General features: G+C 50.2%; 1 protein-coding gene across 5 annotated transcripts in view; it reads right to left on the minus strand.

Moving 5' to 3' along the window:
* Positions 1-3090: 3090 nt before the first annotated feature.
* TDRD1 (tudor domain containing 1) overlaps positions 3091-22913 on the minus strand; it is a 99690-nt gene continuing 79867 nt past the window's right edge. For all 5 annotated transcript variants that reach the window (XM_073556615.1, XM_073556616.1, XM_073556618.1 and 2 more), the window contains 7 exons: positions 13065-14255; positions 12290-12409; positions 10451-10567; positions 9930-10097; positions 8600-8815; positions 8449-8489; positions 3091-6533 (listed from right to left, as the gene is read on the minus strand). In XM_073556615.1, coding sequence (XP_073412716.1) covers positions 6477-6533; positions 8449-8489; positions 8600-8815; positions 9930-10097; positions 10451-10567; positions 12290-12409; positions 13065-14255 — 1910 coding nt within the window. In that variant the 3' untranslated portion in view covers positions 3091-6476. The remainder of the gene's footprint in view (positions 6534-8448; positions 8490-8599; positions 8816-9929; positions 10098-10450; positions 10568-12289; positions 12410-13064; positions 14256-22913) is intronic.

The following is a 22913-nucleotide window of genomic DNA, read 5'->3' on the forward strand; positions in this document are numbered from 1 at the left end:
TCTGTGGCCCAGCAGCCGCTGGGGTCAGGTGGCAAATGGGGACAACCGGGTCCTCGGGGGCTGGAATCACAAGGCCCGATAAGTCGGCCGCAGCTGACTCCAGCAGCTGCATAACCGCGGCCTCAGGACAGGCCGCATCCACTACTTCCAACGGAGCAGGAGTAACGGCCGATTTCAACGATGCAGCTGCTATTAGCAGGGAAAGCGCAGCAGCGTCTTCTTTGGGTGAGCTCTGCACTGGTGACTCCGGGCGGGGTAGTTCGGGGACATGAGCGGGGACCTCACTCAGCTCCGCATACACCACGGGGCCCGTGGTAACTAGGCCTTCCGATGCGTAGGGGGCCGCGTGCTGCAGCAGAATGGTGGGGGCCGCTTGCGGAGGCACTGGTAGGGCCGGGGGTACTCTCACCTTCCCCGGCGCTGCGGCCTCCGTCCCATCATCACGCGGTTTTCCCCGCAGCCTCCGTTCCTTGCTCCACTGTCCTGCGGGCCTTCCCTCCGGACTCGGGGGCTCCACTGAGAAGTCCTCTGCTGGTATTGGTGGCGGCCGTTCTCGCTGACTCTGCTCAGGCTCCCCTCCCCGGCTCATCATCCCGCTGCCTGCCCGTGGTTCTGAAGATGACTTCTGGTGCAGCTCCATCTCTCGCCGCCATTGCCACTCTAGGCGGCCGATGCCCCAACACCCGCAGCGTCTCATACCGTCCGTTGGGCAGCACTCGAATGGCGTCAGACAGCCACAGCCAAGTTTTTCTTCTGTGCCACTCCTCCTGCTGGGTGGGGCGTTGGCATACCTTTCCACCCATCTGCCAGGGTCCAGTACATGGGAGCGTTGGCCTCCGGGCACATACTGCTGTCCACGGGGGTACGTTGGAGGGGACCCCAGTCCATTCAACACGACTGCAAACACCCGGACCTCTCCCCTGCGCTGTAGTAATGCCATCTTGCGCAGCACCTGATGCCGCCCCGGATCTTCTGTCAGCACCACGGAGTCACCACGGCGCTCCCAATTTGTAATCCACAGGTATTTGTTATCCAAGCAGCACAGTCCAAGTCCTTCTCCATCCTTTAAGGCAGGCCTGCCGCAGAAGATGATGTATTAGCGGCGGCGATCCTGCCGACTACGCCAAATGTAGAGATGGTGGGCCGGGCTGGGGGGTGGTCCCTCTACTTACCGCGCAGAGACAAAACAGAGACAAGATGGAGGCAGATTCAGGGTGCAACAGGTCCAAGCTTTATTCTCTGGCCGTCCACTTGACAGCCTCCACAGTACACCGCACTTCCAAGCAATACACTTTCCCTTGTCGGCCCTCCGTTTCCAGAGCCGCTTCTCACACCGTACTTTATACTAGGGACGTGTCTGCACACACCGTCCCCTCCTCACTCGTCGACGCTCCTGACAGGTCCGTCACTGTGGCCGCCTTAGGCCCGTAAACCAACAGCGCTTCCACTGATCAGTCGTCGTGTCAAATATGGTGTCTCACACCCAGTGCCTCGTCCCTTCTGCGGTTCTTCCTATCAGGACCACCCCCCTGACGTTCTCTCTCCTCAGTCCCCTGGTTTGGATTCTCCTCACAGCGCACAGACTGTCACAGTCCTCCTGTCACTGGAGCTCCCCCTGGGGACTGGAACCTTCTGGAACCCTCCCTCAGTATTTATAGCTCACCCGGTCCCATGTCACTGTAACCCCGCCCCCCATGACCAACGGTTTCTAAAGCCCTAAGCTGTTGTCAAGTCCTTTGCTCACACTCCTCCCTGCCATCTAATGGTCAACCCAAGGTACTGCACGTCCACTACACTTTCCTAGCTGTTTCCCCACTGTACACCTACCTACACTGTGCAAACCTTTCCTTCTTCACTCTGACTAGTCCGTCCGTCCGGTCACCTTCCCTACATGCACATTTCATCATGTATTATACCCCAGAGCTGCACTCACTATTCTGCTGGTGCAGTCACTGTGTACATACATTACATTACTGATCCTGAGTTACATCCTGTATTATACCCCAGAGCTGCACTCACTGTTCTGCTGGTGTAGTCACTGTGTACATACATTACATTACTGATCCTGAGTTACATCCTGTATTATACCTCAGAGCTGCACTCACTATTCTGCTGGTGCAGTCACTGTGTACATACATTACATTACTGATCCTGAGTTACATCCTGTATTATACCCCAGAGCTGCACTCACTATTCTGCTGGTGCAGTCACTGTGTACATACATTACATTACTGATCCTGAGTTACATCCTGTATTATACTCCAGAGCTGCACTCACTATTCTGCTGGTGCAGTCACTGTGTACATACATTACATTACTGATCCTGAGTTACCTCCTGTATTATACTCCAGAGCTGCACTCACTATTCTGCTGGTGCATTCACTGTGTACATACATTACATTACTGATCCTGAGTTACATCATGTATTATACCCCAGAGCTGCACTCACTATTCTGCTGGTGCAGTCACTGTGTACATACATTACTGATCCTGTGTTACATCCTGTATTATAAGCTAGAGCTGCACTCACTATTCTGCTGGTGCAGTCACTGTGTACATACATTACATAACTGATCCTGAGTTACATCCTGTATTATACTCCAGAGCTGCACTCACTATTCTGCTGGTGCAGTCACTGTGTACATACATTACTGATCCTGAGTTACACCCTGTATTATACTCCGGAGCTGCACTCACTGTTCTGCTGGTGCAGTCACTGTGTACATACATTACTGATCCTGTGTTACATCCTGTATTATAAGCTAGAGCTGCACTCACTATTCTGCTGGTGCAGTCTCTGTGTACATACATTACATTACTGATCCTGAGTTACATCCTGTATTATACTCCAGAGCTGCACTCACTATTCTGCTGGTCTAGTCCTGGGGATTCACCAACGTTTTGCAGATAATGATGAATGCAGCTCCGGAGTGTAATGCCGGCTAATTCTCAACGTTACTTCTGTCACAACAAGTGCTACATAATGGGAGATTCCTTTGACAGGACACGTGCCCCCGGCTGATGTGGGGTCCGGACACTCAGTGTCACACACCGGCGGCTCTCAGGACAGCAGCAGTGAAGACACAGACAGGAGAGAACAGAGAAAATTTATTACCATCAGATTATCAGAACATTGTAGAGAAATAAATGGGAAACTAATGGTTATGAGACATTGGACAACTTTCACTTTTATCTAATCAACCCGAGCAGGACCGGGCGCGACTGCATCCAAATGATATTGGTGCCGTGTAATCTATGTAATGACGGCCCGCGTGTGGAGGATCGCAGGGGTAAACGCACCCTCCGTCCCCCACCATCCTGCAGCTTCAGCACTAAACACTTCTAATGTCCCCTATAATATATAAAACTGATCATCACAAGACACAAAAACTGCAAACTAATGAAGTGCTGGTGTCAGCCAGCGCCGGCCTCCACGGTCCGCCGTGTCACCCCCTGTGCCGTACGGCCAGGGTAAGAGCCCGATCCTTATATACAGCTGCTGTGCCGTATGGCCAGGGTCAGAGCCCGATCCTTATATACAGCTGCTGTGCCGTACGGCCAGGGTCAGAGCCCGATCCTTATATCCACCTGCTCCTCTACATAGATGAATTACTAAACACACAATAGGCCCAAAGGAATAAAATGGGTATTTAACTCAAAGACACTTAAAACAAGGATTGGTTATAAAATAAAATAACCACTAGAAAGTATAAACTATAAAAATATTTTTATTGTAATTAATAGTGTGCCTCCTGAAGAGGGACCTGTCTCATCATTTTTTTATACATTTAAGTGTTGCCATCTTGCGTGTTTTAACTATTTATGCCTTTTAATGTATGGGAAATGAAATACCTAAATATTTGTGATATGTAGTTTCTGGCTATAACTTGCTAGATTAGGCTTGAAAACACTACTGAATACTATATATGATGCTGCTCCCCTCACTGCGTATAATGCCCAGTAGTATTTATGCACTGTAAAAAACAAATATTTATTAATTACAATAAAAATATTGTTATGGGTTATACTTTCTAGTGGTTATTTTATAACTAATCCTTGTTTTTATAGATGAATTACTGTATAATGCAGGAAGTTCTGCACCGGGTGACACAGGCCCCAGGATGCCACCATACGTGGCCCCTCATGTCTCTCGTCCACCAGTAACTGTAAGATAGGAAATCTGACCGCCATCTGATGTGTATGGGGGGCTCTAGCGCTGCTCACTCAGGGGGGCCTCTCAGAATTAACAGTCCGGGCAAATTTTTGAATGTTAAATACAGCAGCACAAACCATCTCAGTCCATGCAAGCAGGAAAGAGATAAAAACAGCCCAATAATGAGGTCCGTATATATCGGTGTGCAGAGCCACACTTGTCAAAAAGCGAAGAAACAAATACAACAGTGATGCGCACACCTCATCAATACTTTACTAATGTGCAACCAGCTTTAAAAACCATAAAATACAGCACGGTCCCTGAAGAAGCGATATGGCCGGGGTGTCCGGGTGTGGCCTGATACATGGGCTCTCATGGCTGATACCCTCCACGTTTACTTGTCTCAGGCACCAAAACTGGACATTGCAAGGGTAGAATGTTATATACGGACACATTGTCCATAGGCAACATAACTCGGAGGCAGTACTACTATTACTTGGAGGCAGTACTATTAGTGGGAGGCAGTACTATTATTAGTGGGAGGCAGTACTATTATTACTTGGAGGCAGTACTATTATTACTTGGAGGCAGTACTATTATTACTTGGAGGCAGTACTATTATTACTCGGAGACAGTGCTATTATTAGTGGGAGGCAGTACTACTATTACTCGGAGGCAGTACTACTATTACTCGGAGGCAGTGCTATTATTACTCGGAGGCAGTACTATTATTAGTGGGAGGCAGTACTATTACTCGGAGGCAGTACTACTATTACTCGGAGGCAGTACTATTATTAGTGGGAGGCAGTACTATTATTAGTGGGAGGCAGTACTACTATTACTCGGAGGCAGTACTATTATTACTCGGAGGCAGTACTATTATTACTCGTAGGCAGTACTATTATTAGTGGGAGGCAGTACTACTATTACTCGGAGGCAGTACTATTATTACTCGGAGGCAGTACTATTATTACTCGGAGGCAGTACTATTATTAGTGGGAGGCAGTACTACTATTACTCGGAGGCAGTACTACTATTACTCGGAGGCAGTACTATTATTACTCGGAGGCAGTACTATTATTAGTGGGAGGCAGTACTACTATTACTCGGAGGCAGTACTATTATTACTCGGAGGCAGTACTATTATTAGTGGGAGGCATTATTAATTTTTGTGCTGAACCTTGAAGTTGCAGGCTCCACGCCGGACATCAGGCCACTGAGGGTCGGGTATTTCTACATGACAATACCTTGTATTTACCTCCATGTCTGCAGCGTATTGTGTATTTTATGGTTTTAAAGCTGGCTGTACTTTAAGTAATGTAATTATTCAGGAGGACATCACTATTGTATTTCTTTTCTTTTTGCGTCTGTTGTCTTTGATACGTGATGGCGCACCCGGTGACAGTATGTAGGCCGGGCACCCATATGGGTTGTTGATCAGAGTGCCATGTAGGACCATCATTTCCAGGTGCTTTGCTTAGACGGATTAGCCAGTTAAGAGAACTTATAACCTTATCCCTGAGATAGGCCAATGGGGGTCCGACCACTGGGACCTGCACCAGTCAGCAGAATGGGGAACTTTTCTAAAACGTATGGAGCACTGCACATGCTCTACATCCAACCCTGGAGGACGAGGACAGGGGGGCCCGGTGGAGGACGAGGACAGGGGGGCCCGGTGGAGGACGAGGACAGGGGGGCCCGGTGGAGGACGAGGACAGGGGGGCCCGGTGGAGGACGAGGACAGGGGGGCCCGGTGGAGGAATAGGACAGGGGGGCCCGGTGGAGGAAGAGGACAGGGGGGCCCGGTGGAGGAAGAGGACAGGGGGGCCCGGTGGAGGACGAGGACAGGGGGGGCCTGGTGGAGGACGAGGACAGGGGGTCCGGCAGTAGCTCCCTCATACAGAGCTGTGGGTAGCTCAGTCGAGCACTCCTGTATATGGGGGAGTCAGGAGACACAGCAGCTAGATGAGCAATCATTCGTATAATAAGAACAATTAATAGGACCTGGACTGATCTCTCAGCACTGACACACTGTAACAAGCCCATCAGCTGTGTGCACAGGACTAGGCTAGAATGAGATTCTGCACAAGAATCTTTCTATATACAGTAATCACCTTTACCTATAAATGGACTATTTTCTATTGAGAAGATATAAAAAAAAAGAAAAAAAAAAAAAAAAAGAGAGCGCTCGCAAAAAAAAAAAAAAGAACAAATCACAAACTGCGGCGTCGTAGCAACCAAGGCACTTTCTGAAATTCAAGAACTGCTTTTCTTCATCGGGCGCTTGACAGTGCAGCTCCGCGCAGACCCGACTGCACCGCATTTATGGGATTTTTTCTGTAAGTTGAAGTTGCAGAATGATCTCCTCCAGCTTCTTCACCTGTGAAAGGACGAGATGAGGCATCAGCGGAGCGGTCGCCACCTGCGCAAGTGCAAAATGTCCCAAAAAACAGAAATGAAACCCACAAAGTGCTGAAGATTCACTACAGCAGCAACGGAATCTGCGCTCCTGCCCAACCATCGGCCTCTTTAACCCCTTCCTGACCAGGCCAATGCTCATTTTTGGAATTTTGTTTTTTATTTCCCCTCCTTTCACAAGTCAGAACTTATTTTTTTTTGTCCATAGTGCAGTATGACGGCTCGTTTATAACGTCCCAAAAAACAGGAGCCAGCGATCATGTGATAAGGAGCGGCTGGGTCCTAGGAGGCTGAAATAAAATAATCAAAAGTAAAACAGAAAAGTTTCTTTTTAAAGAACTAAAATAAGAGACAAGTACCAGTGTGAATTGCTGCTTCTAGCTTTGCCTCTATTGAAAAAAAAATCTCAATATATAAATATAATTTAAGTGAAAAAAATGAAAAAAGTGAAAAAGACATGTGTTTACTATTTTCTTTACATTTTCTTCTAATATAAAAGAATAAAAAATAAAAATGACAAAAATTAACGTAACCCCAAGGCATCATGAAAAGAAAGCAATTATTTGAAGTTTCCAAAAATAATTTAGTACAATAACACTTTGAAAATGTTGGATAAAGCAGAAAAGGGGGGGAATGATTTTAATCTTTTTTATTTTGTCATGTGATGGACGTGAACCTGTGATCGCTTATGCTATACACAGCAATGCCTTAAAGAAAACGATGGTGTCATGAAGCTCCTAGGAGTACCAAGATGGCGGTGATCAGAGGCTATGGCGTGATAACCCATAAGCACCTCATGTTGTCAGATACTGACAGTGACCATTGAGGGGCAGCATTCGGTGGTCTCGTCACTTGTTACAGACGCCTGCCGGCCGTGTATCGCAGCTCCGTACACACACCTGACATAGGACCTACTATAACAAACGACGATGGGAAGGGGTTAAACATGCCGCCGATCGGCTGGTGGTCTCCTCAAAGTCATTATCAGCAGCGCCCCTATACACAGGGCACGTGCTACTGACAATAGCCGCTGTATGGGAACAGGATGATGGGATTACCGGTGAGGATCCCGCCTTGTTCTGTGCCCATCCCATAAACAGCACGCCGTGGAGCACACGGATCTGTGCCAGCAAGTCCCAACACGGCGCCACCTGCACCACGGGATGACACACCAGATAAGGGTCTAGACAGATGGGCTTCTCCGCAACAAAAAAACAAACGCCCCCTGATGCTCGTCTTGCAGTCGGCACGTATTAACCGTGTCTGTACTGAACGGCTTCTGTTCCACCCTTCCCCGCAGTGTATTATTGTACCATCTGGTATGAACAGTTCTGATATTTATTTCATCCCCAAAGTTCTTGAAAGTAATAACTTCCAGGCCTGCGAGTGCCGGCCTCGTGTATGTGCACTCCTGTCTCTGCTCCATGAGTGCCGCTCACAGCCAGCATCACGTTTGGAAGTGCTGCACATATCCTGAATTTTAGGGGCAGATTACGGAAAGGAAATATTTCAGTACAACGCAAGTGCTTGGGGTTTTTTGCACGGAACATGCGCACTGATCACGTGCATGGAGCGTGTGCACGAATCACATGCACAGATAACGTGCTGCAATGCAGAAGGTGAAATCAGTGGCACGATGTGCACAGATCACGGGCACAGATCACGCGCACAGGCTGCAGTTAAGGGCAGACTCATCAGCATTTATTGAAAACCTCCGATTAAATGTAAAGAGTATTTTTTCTATATTTGTTCTATACTCAATATAAATGCACTTTGCTCCTCGCCGACCTTCCTTGTTTTCTACCTTCCTCCTCTTCAAGCTGCAGTATTTTACATACAGAATATTACACCTGAAAAATGCCCAAAAGGTAACTCACTCTTTTCAGGAGATCACTGCAGCAGCAGCCGACGCTTTTTCCTATAAAATAACGGCAACGAGTGAGAAAGTAAATAGCAAAAACACCTGGTAAAAAAGCAAATCTTAAGCCAGGACAGAAGGCTGAAGAGGCAGAGAGGATAAAAACTCACCTGGACAGCTGGTGGATGTGACATTACGTGCTAGCCCGTCCGCCACCAGCCTCTCGGCCACGTGTAGGACGCCGCTCTCCTGCTGCTTGTCCACAGACACACTGTATATCCCAGCGTTTAATGACGAGGCTGTGATGAGAACGTCGGCTCCCAGTAATAGAGAACTCAAGGCGCGCGCAGCCTCTGGCGACCATGACTCTGTAACCGGGAACACATCTATAGGGGAGGATGTGAGAGGGTTAAATAGTCTTTGTACTAACATGGACATGTTATATAGAAGAATTAACACTAGTTGTAAAAAAAGGGCCATTGGGTGTTACATATTAGCTCAGAACGCTGCCACAAGCACGGAGGCCAGCGCCCGAGCTCAGCGGCACGGAGGCCAGCGCCCGAGCTCAGCGGCACGGAGGCCAGCGCCCGAGCTCAGCGGCACGGAGGCCAGCGCCCGAGCTCAGCGGCACGGTGGCCAGCGCCCGAGCTCAGCGGCACGGAGGCCAGCGCCCGAGCTCAGCGGCACGGAGGCCAGCGCCCGAGCTCAGCGGCACGGTGGCCAGCGCCCGAGCTCAGCGGCACGGTGGCCAGCGCCCGAGCTCAGCGGCACTGAGGCCAGCGCCCGAGCTCAGCGGCACGGTGGCCAGCGCCCGAGCTCAGCGGCACGGAGGCCAGCGCCCGAGCTCAGCGGCACGGTGGCCAGCGCCCGAGCTCAGCGGCACGGTGGCCAGCGCCCGAGCTCAGCGGCACGGTGGCCAGCGCCCGAGCTCAGCGGCACGGAGCCCAGCGCCCGAGCTCAGCGGCACGGTGGCCAGCGCCCGAGCTCAGCGGACGGAGGCCAGCGCCCGAGCTCAGCGGCATGGTGGCCAGCGCCCGAGCTCAGCGGCACGGAGGCCAGCGCCCGAGCTCAGCGGCACGGTGGCCAGCGCCCGAGCTCAGCGGCACGGAGGCCAGCGCCCGAGCTCAGCGGCACGGTGGCCAGCGCCCGAGCTCAGCGGCACGGTGGCCAGCGCCCGAGCTCAGCGGCACGGAGGCAGCGTGCAGCTGCTGCTTTAACACTGACACGGGCCACAGGAAGGTTACAATGAAAGGCATAGGCTTTAAAACTTGGACAGGAACTGCGCACTGTTCAGGGGTCTTTGATTTCCGCACGATGATATAGTAACCTATAACTGGACGGCGCCTTTTTATGGGATTGCGGTTCCCCTTCTCCCATATTACATCAGATACAGTAACCTTGACATGAAGCCCCCGGGTTCCCTGGTGTAATGTACAGTAGTTCTGTGGGTTTAGGCTTTATGCCTGTGTAAGAGTGGACGGGTTTTACAACGCTGCTCACCTGCAAGACAACATTTTGTCAGCTGCATTGGAAGCTCCAGAAAACTTTTCTTCATCGGAAGAAGGCAGGAGAAGGGTCGGACTTCCACGTTGCCATAATCGGCATAAGCGATTTCGGCTGAGGAATCTTGAACCTGGAGGACGGCGGCTCGGTACCAATGACCATCCTCTGAAATCACAAACATGGAGCCAGTTCACACTGCTGCTGGGCTACAACTTGTCACTGCACGATGAGACCCTCACTGTGAGGAGACGAGGGGTCTGGTCACGGCTTACTGATGACCCATCATACGTTACTAGTATCAGGTCGTGGGGGCCCCACTAATCAGCTCTCTTCAATGTGTAGCAGCCACTGCTGGGTACGGCACGAGTGCGCCGCCCATCGTCTGCCCGCCATGGAGGTCATCAATGTGCTGTGAGCAGACCACCCCTTCACGTGCTTCTTCTAGTTATTGCTGTGATTATTCCCTGCTCACATACCCGGCAATGAAGCACAGAGTTGTAGTACTTTATACCACTGACCGGTAAACTTGGCGCAGCAGGCGTCCCCGGCTGACGGTCTGTAATTGTGCGCGTCTGTCTCTGTGCTGCAGTACTGATGTATTTCCATCATCACCTGGTGGAGCCTCGAAACGTCAACTGAGGGGTAACGGTGATCAGTCAGGACCGATCTCACACAGTGGAAAACGCTCCGCTAACAGATATAATAACACAGGAGACATTCATACAATGTCTGTCAGAAAGGCTCACACAATAAAGCGGGAACGCTCCACGTCTGGCAAGGCAGCATCCGCTCTTATGAATGGATCTATGTCCGACACTCATTGGGGGGGTCCTGAGAACAGAAACTCCTCCATGATGTACACACAGATAGCGGTCGTGGTCCTCACCCCTTCATGACATACAGTGACATCATGTATCGCACCCCTGCCTTTGATGCGGGCTCGCATGCCAGCAGATGGTGGCTGTGTTTTGGTAAGTTTTTTTTATGCAGCGTATTTTAAAAAAATGGAAGTAACCTATTTAACTTAATGGGTGCAGGAAATCTGCAACCTCAAAACCTCATCATGGGAATTTAGCCTAAAAGCTGGGGGGAGCGGAGCAGACAGCAGCATTTAATACGAGCCGGCAGGGGGTCGCGTCGCTCCACACTCCGATTGGCGTGCTCATGACATGATTGCGGGCACCGATGGGCTGCTGGTTGAGCTGGGCGTCTGCAGAAGACCTCCGTGTCTGTCATTACCATCCTCCTGTGAATGCCAGCCTGTGGCCGGCGTTCATAGGAGATCATGATTTTCACTGTACATAGTATTGCATAGTACAGCACAATCGAAGGGACGATCGCTGCTTCAACTCCCCTACGAGGACTATTAAATACAGTAGAAAAAAAACTTTAAAAATATAAAAACATTAATAAAAAAAAAAAATTCATATCACGACCCATTAAAAATAAGCTAAAAAAATTAAATGATACACAATTGGTATCACTGCGTTCATAAAAGTACGATCAAATTATAAAGAAATTTATTCTGATCAATGAATGGCGTAATGAGAAAAAAAAAATCAAAAATGGCAGGTTAGTTTTACAGTGTAGTGATTATCGTAAACAGAAAAAAAATAATCGTAAAAAATTGCACCGTTTTTGACTATTTCAACGCAGCTGGAATCTTTTTCCCACTCTCCAGTCCATCGCATGACAAAATAAATGGAGTCAATCAAAAATACAACTCGTCCTGCAAAAAAAAAAGTCCTCGTACGGCCATGTGGTTGGAAAAATAAAGTTATGGCTGTTGGGAGAAGCAGAGGAAAAAACGAAAATGAAAAAAAAAAAATTGCCCAGGGGTGAAATAGTTAATGTCAATTTAGTCTTCGAGGATCCAAATATACATTAAAGCGACTACAGTGATGACCCACAGGCAGCACTAAAGAGTGGGGTGCAGTTAGCAGGATGGTTGAGGTGAAGACCACCCTGAAGTCTCGTCTGAGAAGTTCTCTCCTAAGAGCAAAATGATAGCCGAGGCGATTCTGCCCAGGAAAGACCCGGATGGATGAACCGTGTAAGCTGTGCTCGTACATCGCACGGGTGTACGTCCCTTTTCCACAGAGGGGTGTTGACACCAGATATATGCACTGTTCTCTATACTGGACGGCCCCAGTAACCTCCTCGCTGCGGCCATACAGGTGACGTCTGTATGGGACACAGCGACGTCTCCGCTGAAATAAGCGGTGGATTAACCCCCCGGGCCACGGTCATTATGATCAGCGAGGCTCCCGGCAATCCGACATATATAAGTTGGCGTGTGAGGAAACCTAGAAGTCAGACACAGGAAGCCCAAGATGAAGGTGTTGTTTTTTTCTCACCTCTGTTTTCCTTTGGGAAGACGTAGAACAGGTCCGGACTGATCACCTTCAGGACACGCGCAGGCAGCGCTCTATTCACAGGCAAATCCACGGATATCCAGCTTTGTGCCGCGGAGACCCCTGACAAACGGCAAGGTTTAGAGATGCAAATACCAAACAGCTCCTCAGGCAAAGAGCGACTACAAAGACCCTTAATCCACGGCACACTGTAGATGTGAGTGGAGCCGGGACCCCCGCAGGAATCAGCAGCTCATAGTGGGACACTAATGGACCAGTTATTAGGAATTTGCTGGAAAACTGCCGTCATGCAGCAGGACAGAACTCGTCATTTTGTAACTTTTTGTAAAAGGAATTGTCTGTACATTCATTATTAAAGCAGCCCCCCAATCATTAGCACAGACAATGAGCGTCATGGCCGAGTCTGCCACGGAGTTCATTCCCATCTGGAGCGATGGCTATTTGTGGGGGTCCGACACATAGCCTCCCGACGATCAGCTGGCGGAGTCAGAGCAAAACAGCTCTGTCATTTGTTTAGTGGCTGTTCTTGTGTCCTTCCTGAGTGACAGCTAAACTGCAGTACCAAGGCCAGCCAGTACACAGTGTGAGCACTGTTCTGTTCCGACGCCGTCCACTGCATACACCCGGAGGCTGCAGGGTGTCGGACCCTCACTGATCTGAAATTGATCGTCAGTATACAAGTCATGGACAACCCCTTTAATAATTCAGTTTGCAATTAGCTCTCATACCCAAAGTACGGGCAGAGATATTTGCTCACCTGGCAGATCCCGTCCGGTGGCAGAATTCACAGTGACAGGTTTATCATGCAGCTTCTGCATCCCCCCACGCGAGGATTCATCTGATGGGGAGGAGTGAAGTGGGTTTTCTCCTCTCTTTGTGGTCGCCGCGCCGTTAGCTGTTGGAGCCGAGTTACCGAGCTGCGACTCTCTCGAAGTTGATGGCACAGATTTATGGTTGTTGGGATTGGAGGGATCCACTGTAGAGCCATCCTGGATGAGCACAGGCTGTACAGGGGGCGTCGAGGAAAAGGATCGTGGCTCTCCCGGAATCAGTGCTGGGGGCTTTTTCACATGAGCCGCGCCTGGAGAGGCTGATGCAGCATAACTGAAGGCCGATTCTCGGGACGCGGATGGGATGGATTTAGTTTGGTGCGTTCCCTTCTGAGAAGAGGAGGATAAGGTGCCTGGAAGAAGCTCCCTGCAGGTGGGTGCGAGAGCTCTGTAGGGTCTGAGCCCCATAGGACCGGATCTAGGGGAGAGACCCCGGAGAGGAGCGGCAGCACTTCTGGCATACGCTTTTGGAAATGGTTTGGTGAATTCAGAGCTACTCAGTGCTTTAGGACCCGATGAGTTATGAGAGGGTCTATATGTGGGTAATGTGGAGTCTCTGACAGTGCAGGGGAAGGATTTAGGATAGCGCACTTCACTCAGAGATGGCACGGACTTACCGGCGTGTACCTCTCTACCACCCGGAGGGTTAGCAGTTGAGTCTTTTGGAGCCGAATCTAGGGAAGGAAGTTGCTTAGGAGTCCTGAGGACGTCAGAGCGAGCGTCTCTCAGAACTGCTGGAATTGGATCTGGGAGGCTCGAGAGCTTGGACTGAGAGCGGCTGCGCTCCCCGGACCCTGACTCGTTGTGTCTCGCATCGCTTCTTACTTGGTCCAGAGTAGGAATCGCTTTCACAGTCAGTAATGGCTCTCTCAGAGGCCTGAGGGCCTGGTTACCAGTCACTTCCACCTTCTCCTTTATGGACTTTTCATCCCGGACGGCACAATTTGCAGCAAGCAGCAGATCAGAAATAGCGGCACCTCCTTTGATGACTGTCAGCTCGACAGAAACGCCGCGCTTTGTGGTCTCCACAGCTTTAGCCAACAGCTTTACTCCCACGACAGATTTCTGGAAAATCTTCACAGAGTCTTCACTCCAGGTTTCTCCATCCGGCTTTACACCTGCACGAGATTATACAAGAAATAGCGAAGAGTCACAAATGTAGAACAATGTGTCCTGGAGACTTTCACTAAGGCCGGGGTCACACTTGCATGTGAAATGCGATAAACTCGAGCAAGTTTCTCGCATCAATCCCCGGAACTGCCGCCGGCACTCGGGACCAGAGTGTGCGGCTACCCAGCACTGCCGCCGTCGGGACCAGAGTCTGCAGCTGCATGTATTTCTACTCGCCCAAGTGTGACCCCGGTCTAAGGAGTCCGATATGGAGTGAGGACGGGTTCACACGGCCATCACTAAAAGGTGGGCCCAGTCACAACCGTCACATGCTGACGGGATCACCAGCACGCGACACACCGTATCGAAGACGGGTGTAGACGCTGCCTCCTAGTGCACGCCCAGAGCACTGCATGCCGCCTTTGTACCACATAGACCATGATTCAGTGTGGAATCCTGCAGGTGTGCACTGGCCCTAGTGTCCGTGTCATACACAGACCGAAATATGGCAGTGGAAACCTGAGGGTGTGCACTGGTCCTAGTGTCCGTGTCACACACAGTCCGAAATATGGCAGTGTGGAGACCTGAGGGTGTGCACTGGTCCTAGTGTCCGTGTCACACACAGTCCGAAATATGGCAGTGTGGAAATCTGTGGGTGTGCACTGGCCTTAGGTGTCCGTGCCACACACAGACCAAAATATGGCAGTCTGAACGAGGCTGACATAATAAAGCCCCCCTACTGCTGCCATCTACGGGTTTAATAAGTGTCAACATCTCGTATCATTGTGACAGTGGGCCTTCAGAGACGGCATAGCCAGCACACCGACCTCTGGCAGCCCCCATTATTAACCCCTTCACCCAACAGACCATTTTCCGTTTATGTTTTTTTCTTCCCCCTTTTTCTCAGAGCCATAACTTTTATATATCTCTGGCCACAGACATATTAGGGCTCGTTTTTTTGCGGGACGAGTTGTACTTTTGAATGACAGTGCAATTCCACAGTTGTTTTTATTTTTTTCCCCCATGTTCAATATACAATAGAGCTGAGCTGGCAAAATGATTTTCCAGGTCAGTACGAGATCGCAGATACCCAACATGTATTGTATTTTTATTACTTAAGTGGTGAAAAAAAATTATGTAAAAAGGAAATAAATTTGCGTTTTTGTCACCATTTTTCTGAGACCCGTAACGCTTTCAATTTTCCTGAGATCTGCGCCTGGGTGAGGAGTTAGTTTTTGCACCAGAGCTGTTTTTACAGATATAATTTTGGGGTAGATATGATATTTTGATCGCCTTTTATTGTAATGTTGCGGAACACAAAAGACTACCGGATTAATTTGATAGATCGGACCTTTATGAATGCAGTGATACCAAATAACAGGATTTTTAGTTGCTTACCGTAAAATTTGTTTCACGAACCTTCATTGAGGGACACAGGAACCATGGGTGTATGCTGCTGCCACTAGGAGGCTGACACTATGCAAATAAGAAACTTAGCTCCTCCTCTGCAGTATACACCCCACCGACTGGCGCTTAATTACTCAGTTAGTGAGAAAGCAGTAGGAGAAGCAATAGAATATAAAGTAAACCAACAATTCAACTAGAACTATATTACATAGAACAAAGTACAGAAGTTGAAAACATGGGAGGGTGCTGTGTTCCCCAATGAAGGCTCCGAGAAACAGATTTTACGGTAAGCAACTAAAAATCCTGTTTTCTCTATCGCTTCATTGGGGGACACAGGAACCATGGGATGCCCCAAAGCAGTCCCTGGGGTGGGAAACAAACTTCCATCAGGTCAGCGGACTCACCACCGTCGCCTGCAAGATCCTTCTTCCTAGGCTGGCATTCGCCGAAGCGTAGGTGTGGACCTTGTAAAATTTTACAAAGGTGTGAACAGAGGACCAGGTTGCAGCTTTACAAAGCTGCATCTCAGAAGCCCTGTGGTGCATCGCCCAGGATGCGCCCACTGCCAGAGTGGAGTGAGCCTTAATCCCAGAATTGGCACTCTGTTCTTTATCCAGTAAGCCTCTAAAGGGCCTGTCACACTAAGCGATATCGCTATAACTTGTGACGTTATAGCGATATTACTAGCGACATCGCTGTGTCTAATACTTAACTACGACCCGCTCCCCCGCTGGTTATCGCTGATCGCGTGAGAACGTCCAGGACTGTTTCTCGTCATCAGCTTCCTGTGGAGAGACTAGCGTGAAGCCGGGCGGGAGGACGCAGGATCGCCTAGTGTGACAGGTAAGTAGCGACCCCGGTCCCCAGTGATGTCGCTGGTGAGATCTGCCTGTGTGGCAGCTCACTAGCGACCACTTAGCGATATACCAGCGATCCTGACCGCGTCATATCTCTGGTCGGGATCGCTGGTACATCGCTAAGTGTGACAGTACCTTAAGATAGCCAATCTGATCCAGCGCGCAATAGTCGCCTTGGAGGCCGACAGGCCTTTTCGAGCCCCATCTGGGATGACGAAAAGAGAGTCTGTCTTCTGGAACGAATCGGTTCTAGCCAAGTAGACCTTCGTTGCCCTGACCAGGTCCAGTCTGTTCAAGAAGCGTTCCCGGGGATGAACTGGAGCCGGGCAGAAAGAAGGTAGAACGATGTCTTCATTCAAGTGGAAAGCAGATACCACCTTAGGAAGAAAGGACGGCAGAGGCCGTAGAACAACTTTATCTTGGTGAATCACTAAAAAGGAGGTTGACAAGAAAGAGCTGCCAACTCCGAGACACGTCGGATGGAGGTAATGGCCACTAGAAAGGCCACTTTCCAAGAGAGAAGAGATAGAGAAACCTCCTTGAGAGGCTCAAAGGGGGAACCTTGTAGAGCCACTAGGACTAAATTGAGATCCCAGGGATCCACTGGAGCCCGATACAGAGGAACTGCATGGGCTGCCCCTTGTAAAAAGGTTTTTACCTGCGGCCGAGAGGATAGAGTCTTCTGGAAAAGAATTGAAAGCGCCGAAACTTGCCCCTTTAGAGAACTAAGGGCCAGACCCTCGTCCAGGCCTACCTGGAGGAATGCTAGAATAGAAGGGAGTGAGAAAGACATTGGCGGAACGCGATTGGACTCACACCAACGAAAATATGCCTTCCACGTTCTATAGTATATTTTGGAAGACGAAGGCTTCCTAGCCCGGATCATTGTGTGAATTACCCGATCTGAAAACCCTGACTTTTTCAGTACCGCGGTCTCAATGGCCATGCCGTCAAATTGAGCGACCGAGAATTGGGGTGGTAAATCAGACCCTGAGACAGCAGATCTGGTCTTTCTGGAAGTGTCCAAGGAGCGTCCGCGAGAAGGTTGACGATGTCCGCGAACCAAGACCTTCTGGGCCAATCAGGCGTGATGAGGATGACTGGTACCCCTTCTGCCTTGATCTTCTTCAACAGCTTGGGAAGAAGAGGAAGAGGAGGGAACAGATAGGGGAGCGTGAACTGTGACTAAGGAATGGTCAGAGCATCGGCGCCCACTCCGAGGGGATCGCGGGCCCTGGATACGAACCGTGGAACTTTCTTGTTCAGACGAGACGCCATCAGATCCACGTCCGGAGTACCCCAACGAAGGCAAATCTGTTGGAAGACTTCCTGATGGAGGGACCATTCCCCTGCCGCGAGGCCTTTGCGGCTAAGAAAAATCGGCGGCCTCGTTTTCCACACCCGGAATGTGCACGGCGGATATCGCTGGGACTGACATTTCTGCCCAATGAAGTATCTTGGATACCTCGGCCAACGCTGAGGAACTCCGAGTCACTCCCTGGTGGTTGATATATGCCACTGCTGTGGCATTGTTCGTCTGAATCCAGATTGGCAGACCTTTGAGCAGCTTGTCCCAATGAATCAGGGACAGGAAAATAGCCCGTATCTCTAGGACGTTGATCGGAAAAGTCGCTTCCTGCCTTGACCAACGGCCCTGTACTGTGAGATGGCGAAACACTGCGCCCCAGCCCATTAGACTGGCGTATGTCGTCACCACTTGTCAATGTACCGGAAGGAACGATCGGCCCTGGGCGATAAGAGGAGATGTTAGTCACCAATTGAGGGACAGCTTGACCTGAAATAAGAGTCGAATTGGAAGATCCAGTGAGGAGACAGACTTGTTCCACTGCGACAGAATGGCCCGCTGAAGCCGTCTTGAGTGGAATTGGGCGAAGGGAACCGCCTCCGACACTGCAACCATCCTCCCTAGAACTCTCATGGCTTATCGGATGGAAATGAGTAGGGGACCCTGAAGCAAACGAACATCCCGCCGAGTTACTCTCTTGTCGTCGGGAAGGAAGACCTTTGCCTGACGAGTGTCGAAAAGTATACCTAGAAACACAAGGCGTTGTGTTGGAACTAGGCAGGACTTTTTTGTGTTGATGATCCACCCGAATCGAGCAAGAGTGTCGCAAACAATGGTCAGACTTTCGAGAGCTTTGAGGAGGATGTCGTCGAGGTACAGGAAGAGCACGAGACCTCTGATCCTCAAAATGGCCATCAATGCTGCCATGATTTTTGTAAAAACCCTGGGGGGAGTGGCGAGCCCGAACAGCAGGGTGACAAACTGAAAATGATCCTGATGTATTGCGAAACGCAGGAATTTTTGATGACCCAGGAAGATTGGGACATGTAGATAGGCATCTTGAATGTCTATGGAGCACAGGAATTCTTGTGCCTCCATGGAAGCGATTACTGAAAGAAGGGACTCCATCCTAAAATGTCGCAGATGGACCCTTTTGTTCAGTAGTTTTAAGTCCAGAATGGGCCGAACCGTGCCTCCTTTTTTCGGCACTACAAACAGGTTCGAATAGAAACCTGTGAATCGCTCTTTTTCTGGTACTGGAACAATCACTCCCGACTTGAGAAGAGAGTCGATGGCTGTAAAGAAACCCGGAACCAAGGCGGGGTCTTTCGGGGGTCGGGATTCGAAGAATCGATCCCGAGGACGAGAAACAAATTCTATTTTGTATCCTGAAGATACAACTTCCCTGACCCAAGCGTCTTCCACCGAGGCAAGCCATACGTCCCTGAAGGCAAGAAGACGGCCGCCCACCTGGGAGTTTGCTCCGGTGTTCTGATTCCAGTCATGCGGAGGAAGATCTTCCAGGTCTAGGTCTGGTAGATCTACCCTGGGAAGAATGAGATCGCCAGGAAGGAGTGGGCCTAAAGGAGACTCTTTTCCTATCTTGGCGCGGTTGAGGCCTCTGCTGGTGGGAAGACGTATCTGCTGTTGTGAAGCGACGAAAAGGCCGAAAGGGTCGAAACTGACGTTTCGGAGGAGGTCGACGAGATTTTGACTGGGGAAGAAGGGAGCTTGTGCACCCAGAGGCATCCTTAATGATCTGGTCCAGCCTATCGTCGAAAAGATGCGATCCCTGAAACGGTAAACTGGTGAGGGACTTTGACGATAAGTCCGCTTGCCAAGCCTTAAGCCAAACTGTGCGCCTAATAGCCACCAAGTTGCTTGATGCCTGAGCTGCGCAGGATGCGGCATCCAGGGAGGCCTTGACCAAATATTCGCCTGCATGTGAAATTTGGTTGGTGAGATCCGCCAGCTGTTCTGGCTGGTCTCCAGCCAAAATGCCTTGGCGGAGGTCCTTAGCCCATTTCGCTATGGCCTTAGAAGCCCAAGTAGAAGCGAAGGCCGGGTTTAGAACAGAAGACGCCACTTCGAAGGCTGACTTAGCAAAAGATTCTATGACTCTGTCAATAGTGTCTGCTAGAGATGCTCCCCCAGAAATCGGAAGGACGGTGCTGTTAGATAGTCTTGAAACAGGAGGGTCCACGGTCGGTGAAGCTGACCAGTCTGCAATGAGTTCCAGCGAGAAAGGATATAACACCCCAAGGCGTTTTCCTGTGAAGGGTTAAAACTAAAATCAGAGCTGAAGTTTCACTTCTCCATTTCTCTGAAGGTTTCGTTTCTTAATTTTTTGTTGCTGTAAGATAAATTTTTGTAATTGGCATGGGCTGTCATGAAACCAGACTGTTCCCATCTGTACAAGATAAGGGAACCGGGGGTGTACTACTCTGAAGAATATGCCATTTGGATACGGACATATATGCAGTTTCCGGTTTTCTTGCAATATTATTGGCTTATAAAGTGAAATGATGTTATTGGTAGTTAATATAATAATAAATTTTATTTTTATAGCGCCGACATATTCCGCAGCACTTTACATTTCAGAGGGGATTTGTACAGACAATAGACATTACAGCATAACAATAATCACATACAGTAGATAATAACAAATACCAAGAGGAATGAGGGCCCTGCTCGCAAGCTTACAGTCTATGAAGAAAGAGGTAGAAAGGTGGGTGTTAACAGTTGCCCTGATTGTATGGACCAGCCATAATGTTAAGTGTGTGAGAGTACAGACACAGAGGGCTAATGGATGCATAAAGCATGTGGGAACATGATGCGGGAAATCTGGTTATGGTAAAACTTTTGGCTGTGCCACACAGGGATAGATTAGGTTAATGTGTTGAGGCGATAGGCCAGTCTGTATAAATGTGTTTTCAGGGCACGCTTAAAATTGTGGGGATTGGGGACTAATCGTATTGACCTGGGAAGTGCATTCCAAAGAATTGGCGCAGCACGTGAGAAGTCTTGGAGACGGGAGTGAGAGGTTCTGACTATTGAGGATACTAACCTCAGGTCATCAGCAGAACGGAGGGCGGTAGTTGAGAACCTTGCATAATTAAGCAAAAGATTATAAAAGAAGTGACTAAAATAAAGGGGCTTAGTGATCTGCCTCGATCCTCCCGTACAGAGACCCCCGTCTCCGTGTGGTCATTTGAGTTGCTAGCAACACTGTGGATTAATTTGGACATCACTGGCTCAACCGTGAAGGGTTAATTTAGCCCTCCTTAAACAGCTACCCCGACATTCCTCTTTGAAAACGCCAGGTCGGATTTTCTCTCTCTTTGGAAAGAATTTTCTGGAACTCCGAATGATGAGTGAAGACATTGGAAGGTGGTTTCGACCATCTGAAAGAAACCTCCTGGTCCGCGGTTTCCGCAGGAGAATCTTTGATATTGAAGGACTGGTTAATCGCTGCAATGAGGCTCTGAACTATATCCCTCATAACAGCGATTTGGTCTGAGTCCAGCTCCAAAACATTCTCGGAGGGTCCATCCGAGAAAGTCTCGCCTGGCTCAGGGGAGGAAGATCTTGATAAGGGAGGCTGTTTGGACGGACTATGGGGCAATGCGGAACGGAAAGAGGAACTGGACCGGTGCTCTCGTCTGGCTCTTTTGCGGCTAATATTAACAGGCTCGACCGGAGCATCCTGTGACCTGCTGGGTCCTGCAGAAGTCTGTAGTGGCAACTTACCCAGTACGGACATCAAGGTCTGGGACACCTTGGTGAGATCCGCCACAGATTGAGACAGAGAGGAAGCCCACCCTGGGATAGGGGCCTCAACGTCACTCGGGACAACCGGGGGCTCCTGGGCGGTGGGTTCAGTGGGCTTGCTGCAGTCCTGACAGAGGGGAGAGGACTGACCTGATGGAAAATTGCATTTGCAAGAAGAACATGCAAAATGACTGACTACCAAACAGGAAGAAGCAGAGCGAATTGGTTTAGAATTAGACATTATGCGCTAACCCACTAACAGTGGCAGACGATTAGGGGACGGAGAGCTGAGGAGGGTGTCAGTCTGCAGCGCAGAGCTACTCACGGAACCTGTGTACACAGCACGCTGAAGCGGAGACGAGCAGCTCACAGGCTGAGGAAAAACTGTGAGGTAAAAAGCGCGCTCCTGAAAGCTGTGGGCGGGAATCAGCTCACCAGAGAGGGGGGCGAAGCTAACCGCTCTGTCAGGGACATAAGAAAACTCCACTCCCTCCTATACTGGGAGGAGTGGGCGGGCCCCTGCGACGCCTCTAACCCTCAGAGAAGCGGTGGGCGGGGCCAGACGGGCGGGACTGTTCCTCAGAAGAAAAAGCCCGCCTGAAAATGGGGGCGCGGCGTCGCCTCAGAACTAGGCCCAAACTGAAGCCGGGGCCTGGATTAGAAACGGCGGCCGCCGGAGAGCGCGGGGCGGCGCGGAGGTCTAAAGAGAAACGCAGTTTCGCGGCGCTGGCACTGAGAACGCTAAATACAGGTAATGCCGTTTAAGGAAGCTTGCCCGTTCCCCACCGCCCAGGGGGATTACTATCATGGGAAGGAGAGAGGGGTTCAGCCTGCTGATACTTACCTCCTGCAGTCCTGACTTACCCCATTTCCAGTTGCAGACCGTGTCTCCATCCACCGACAGGCTCTGGTAGGCGAGTGAGTGGGAGACAGAAGGCGAACCCGCATACGTGTTCCTAGCCGGTAGACACATGAGGATACGGGGTGGCAGTACACGCCGTACTCATAGTCTATTTGTGGGAGTTCAGATGTGACTATTCACTCTGTATCCCTCCGGAACCTGTAAGGCCGGTTTCACATTAGCGCATTTTATGCGCACGCACGGCCGGGGGTAGCTCCGCCCCCGATCCGGCTCTCTGCCCGGCGTGCCCGCCCCTTGCCTGTAGCGCCGCCTCCTAGCGGACGGCGGCGCCTGCGATCGGCGCACCCTATCTTTAGCATAGGGTGCGCCGATCGTGCGCAGGTCGTGCGCTAGTTGCGCTTTGACCTGCGCTGCGCACTTTTGACGGTGCGCCGTGCGCGCCAAAATCAAACTTTTCGGATTT

This window comes from Dendrobates tinctorius, unplaced genomic scaffold (assembly GCF_039654945.1).
Source record: "Dendrobates tinctorius isolate UK_male_01 unplaced genomic scaffold, ASM3965494v1 ptg000236l, whole genome shotgun sequence".
NCBI lineage: Eukaryota > Metazoa > Chordata > Amphibia > Anura > Dendrobatidae > Dendrobates > Dendrobates tinctorius.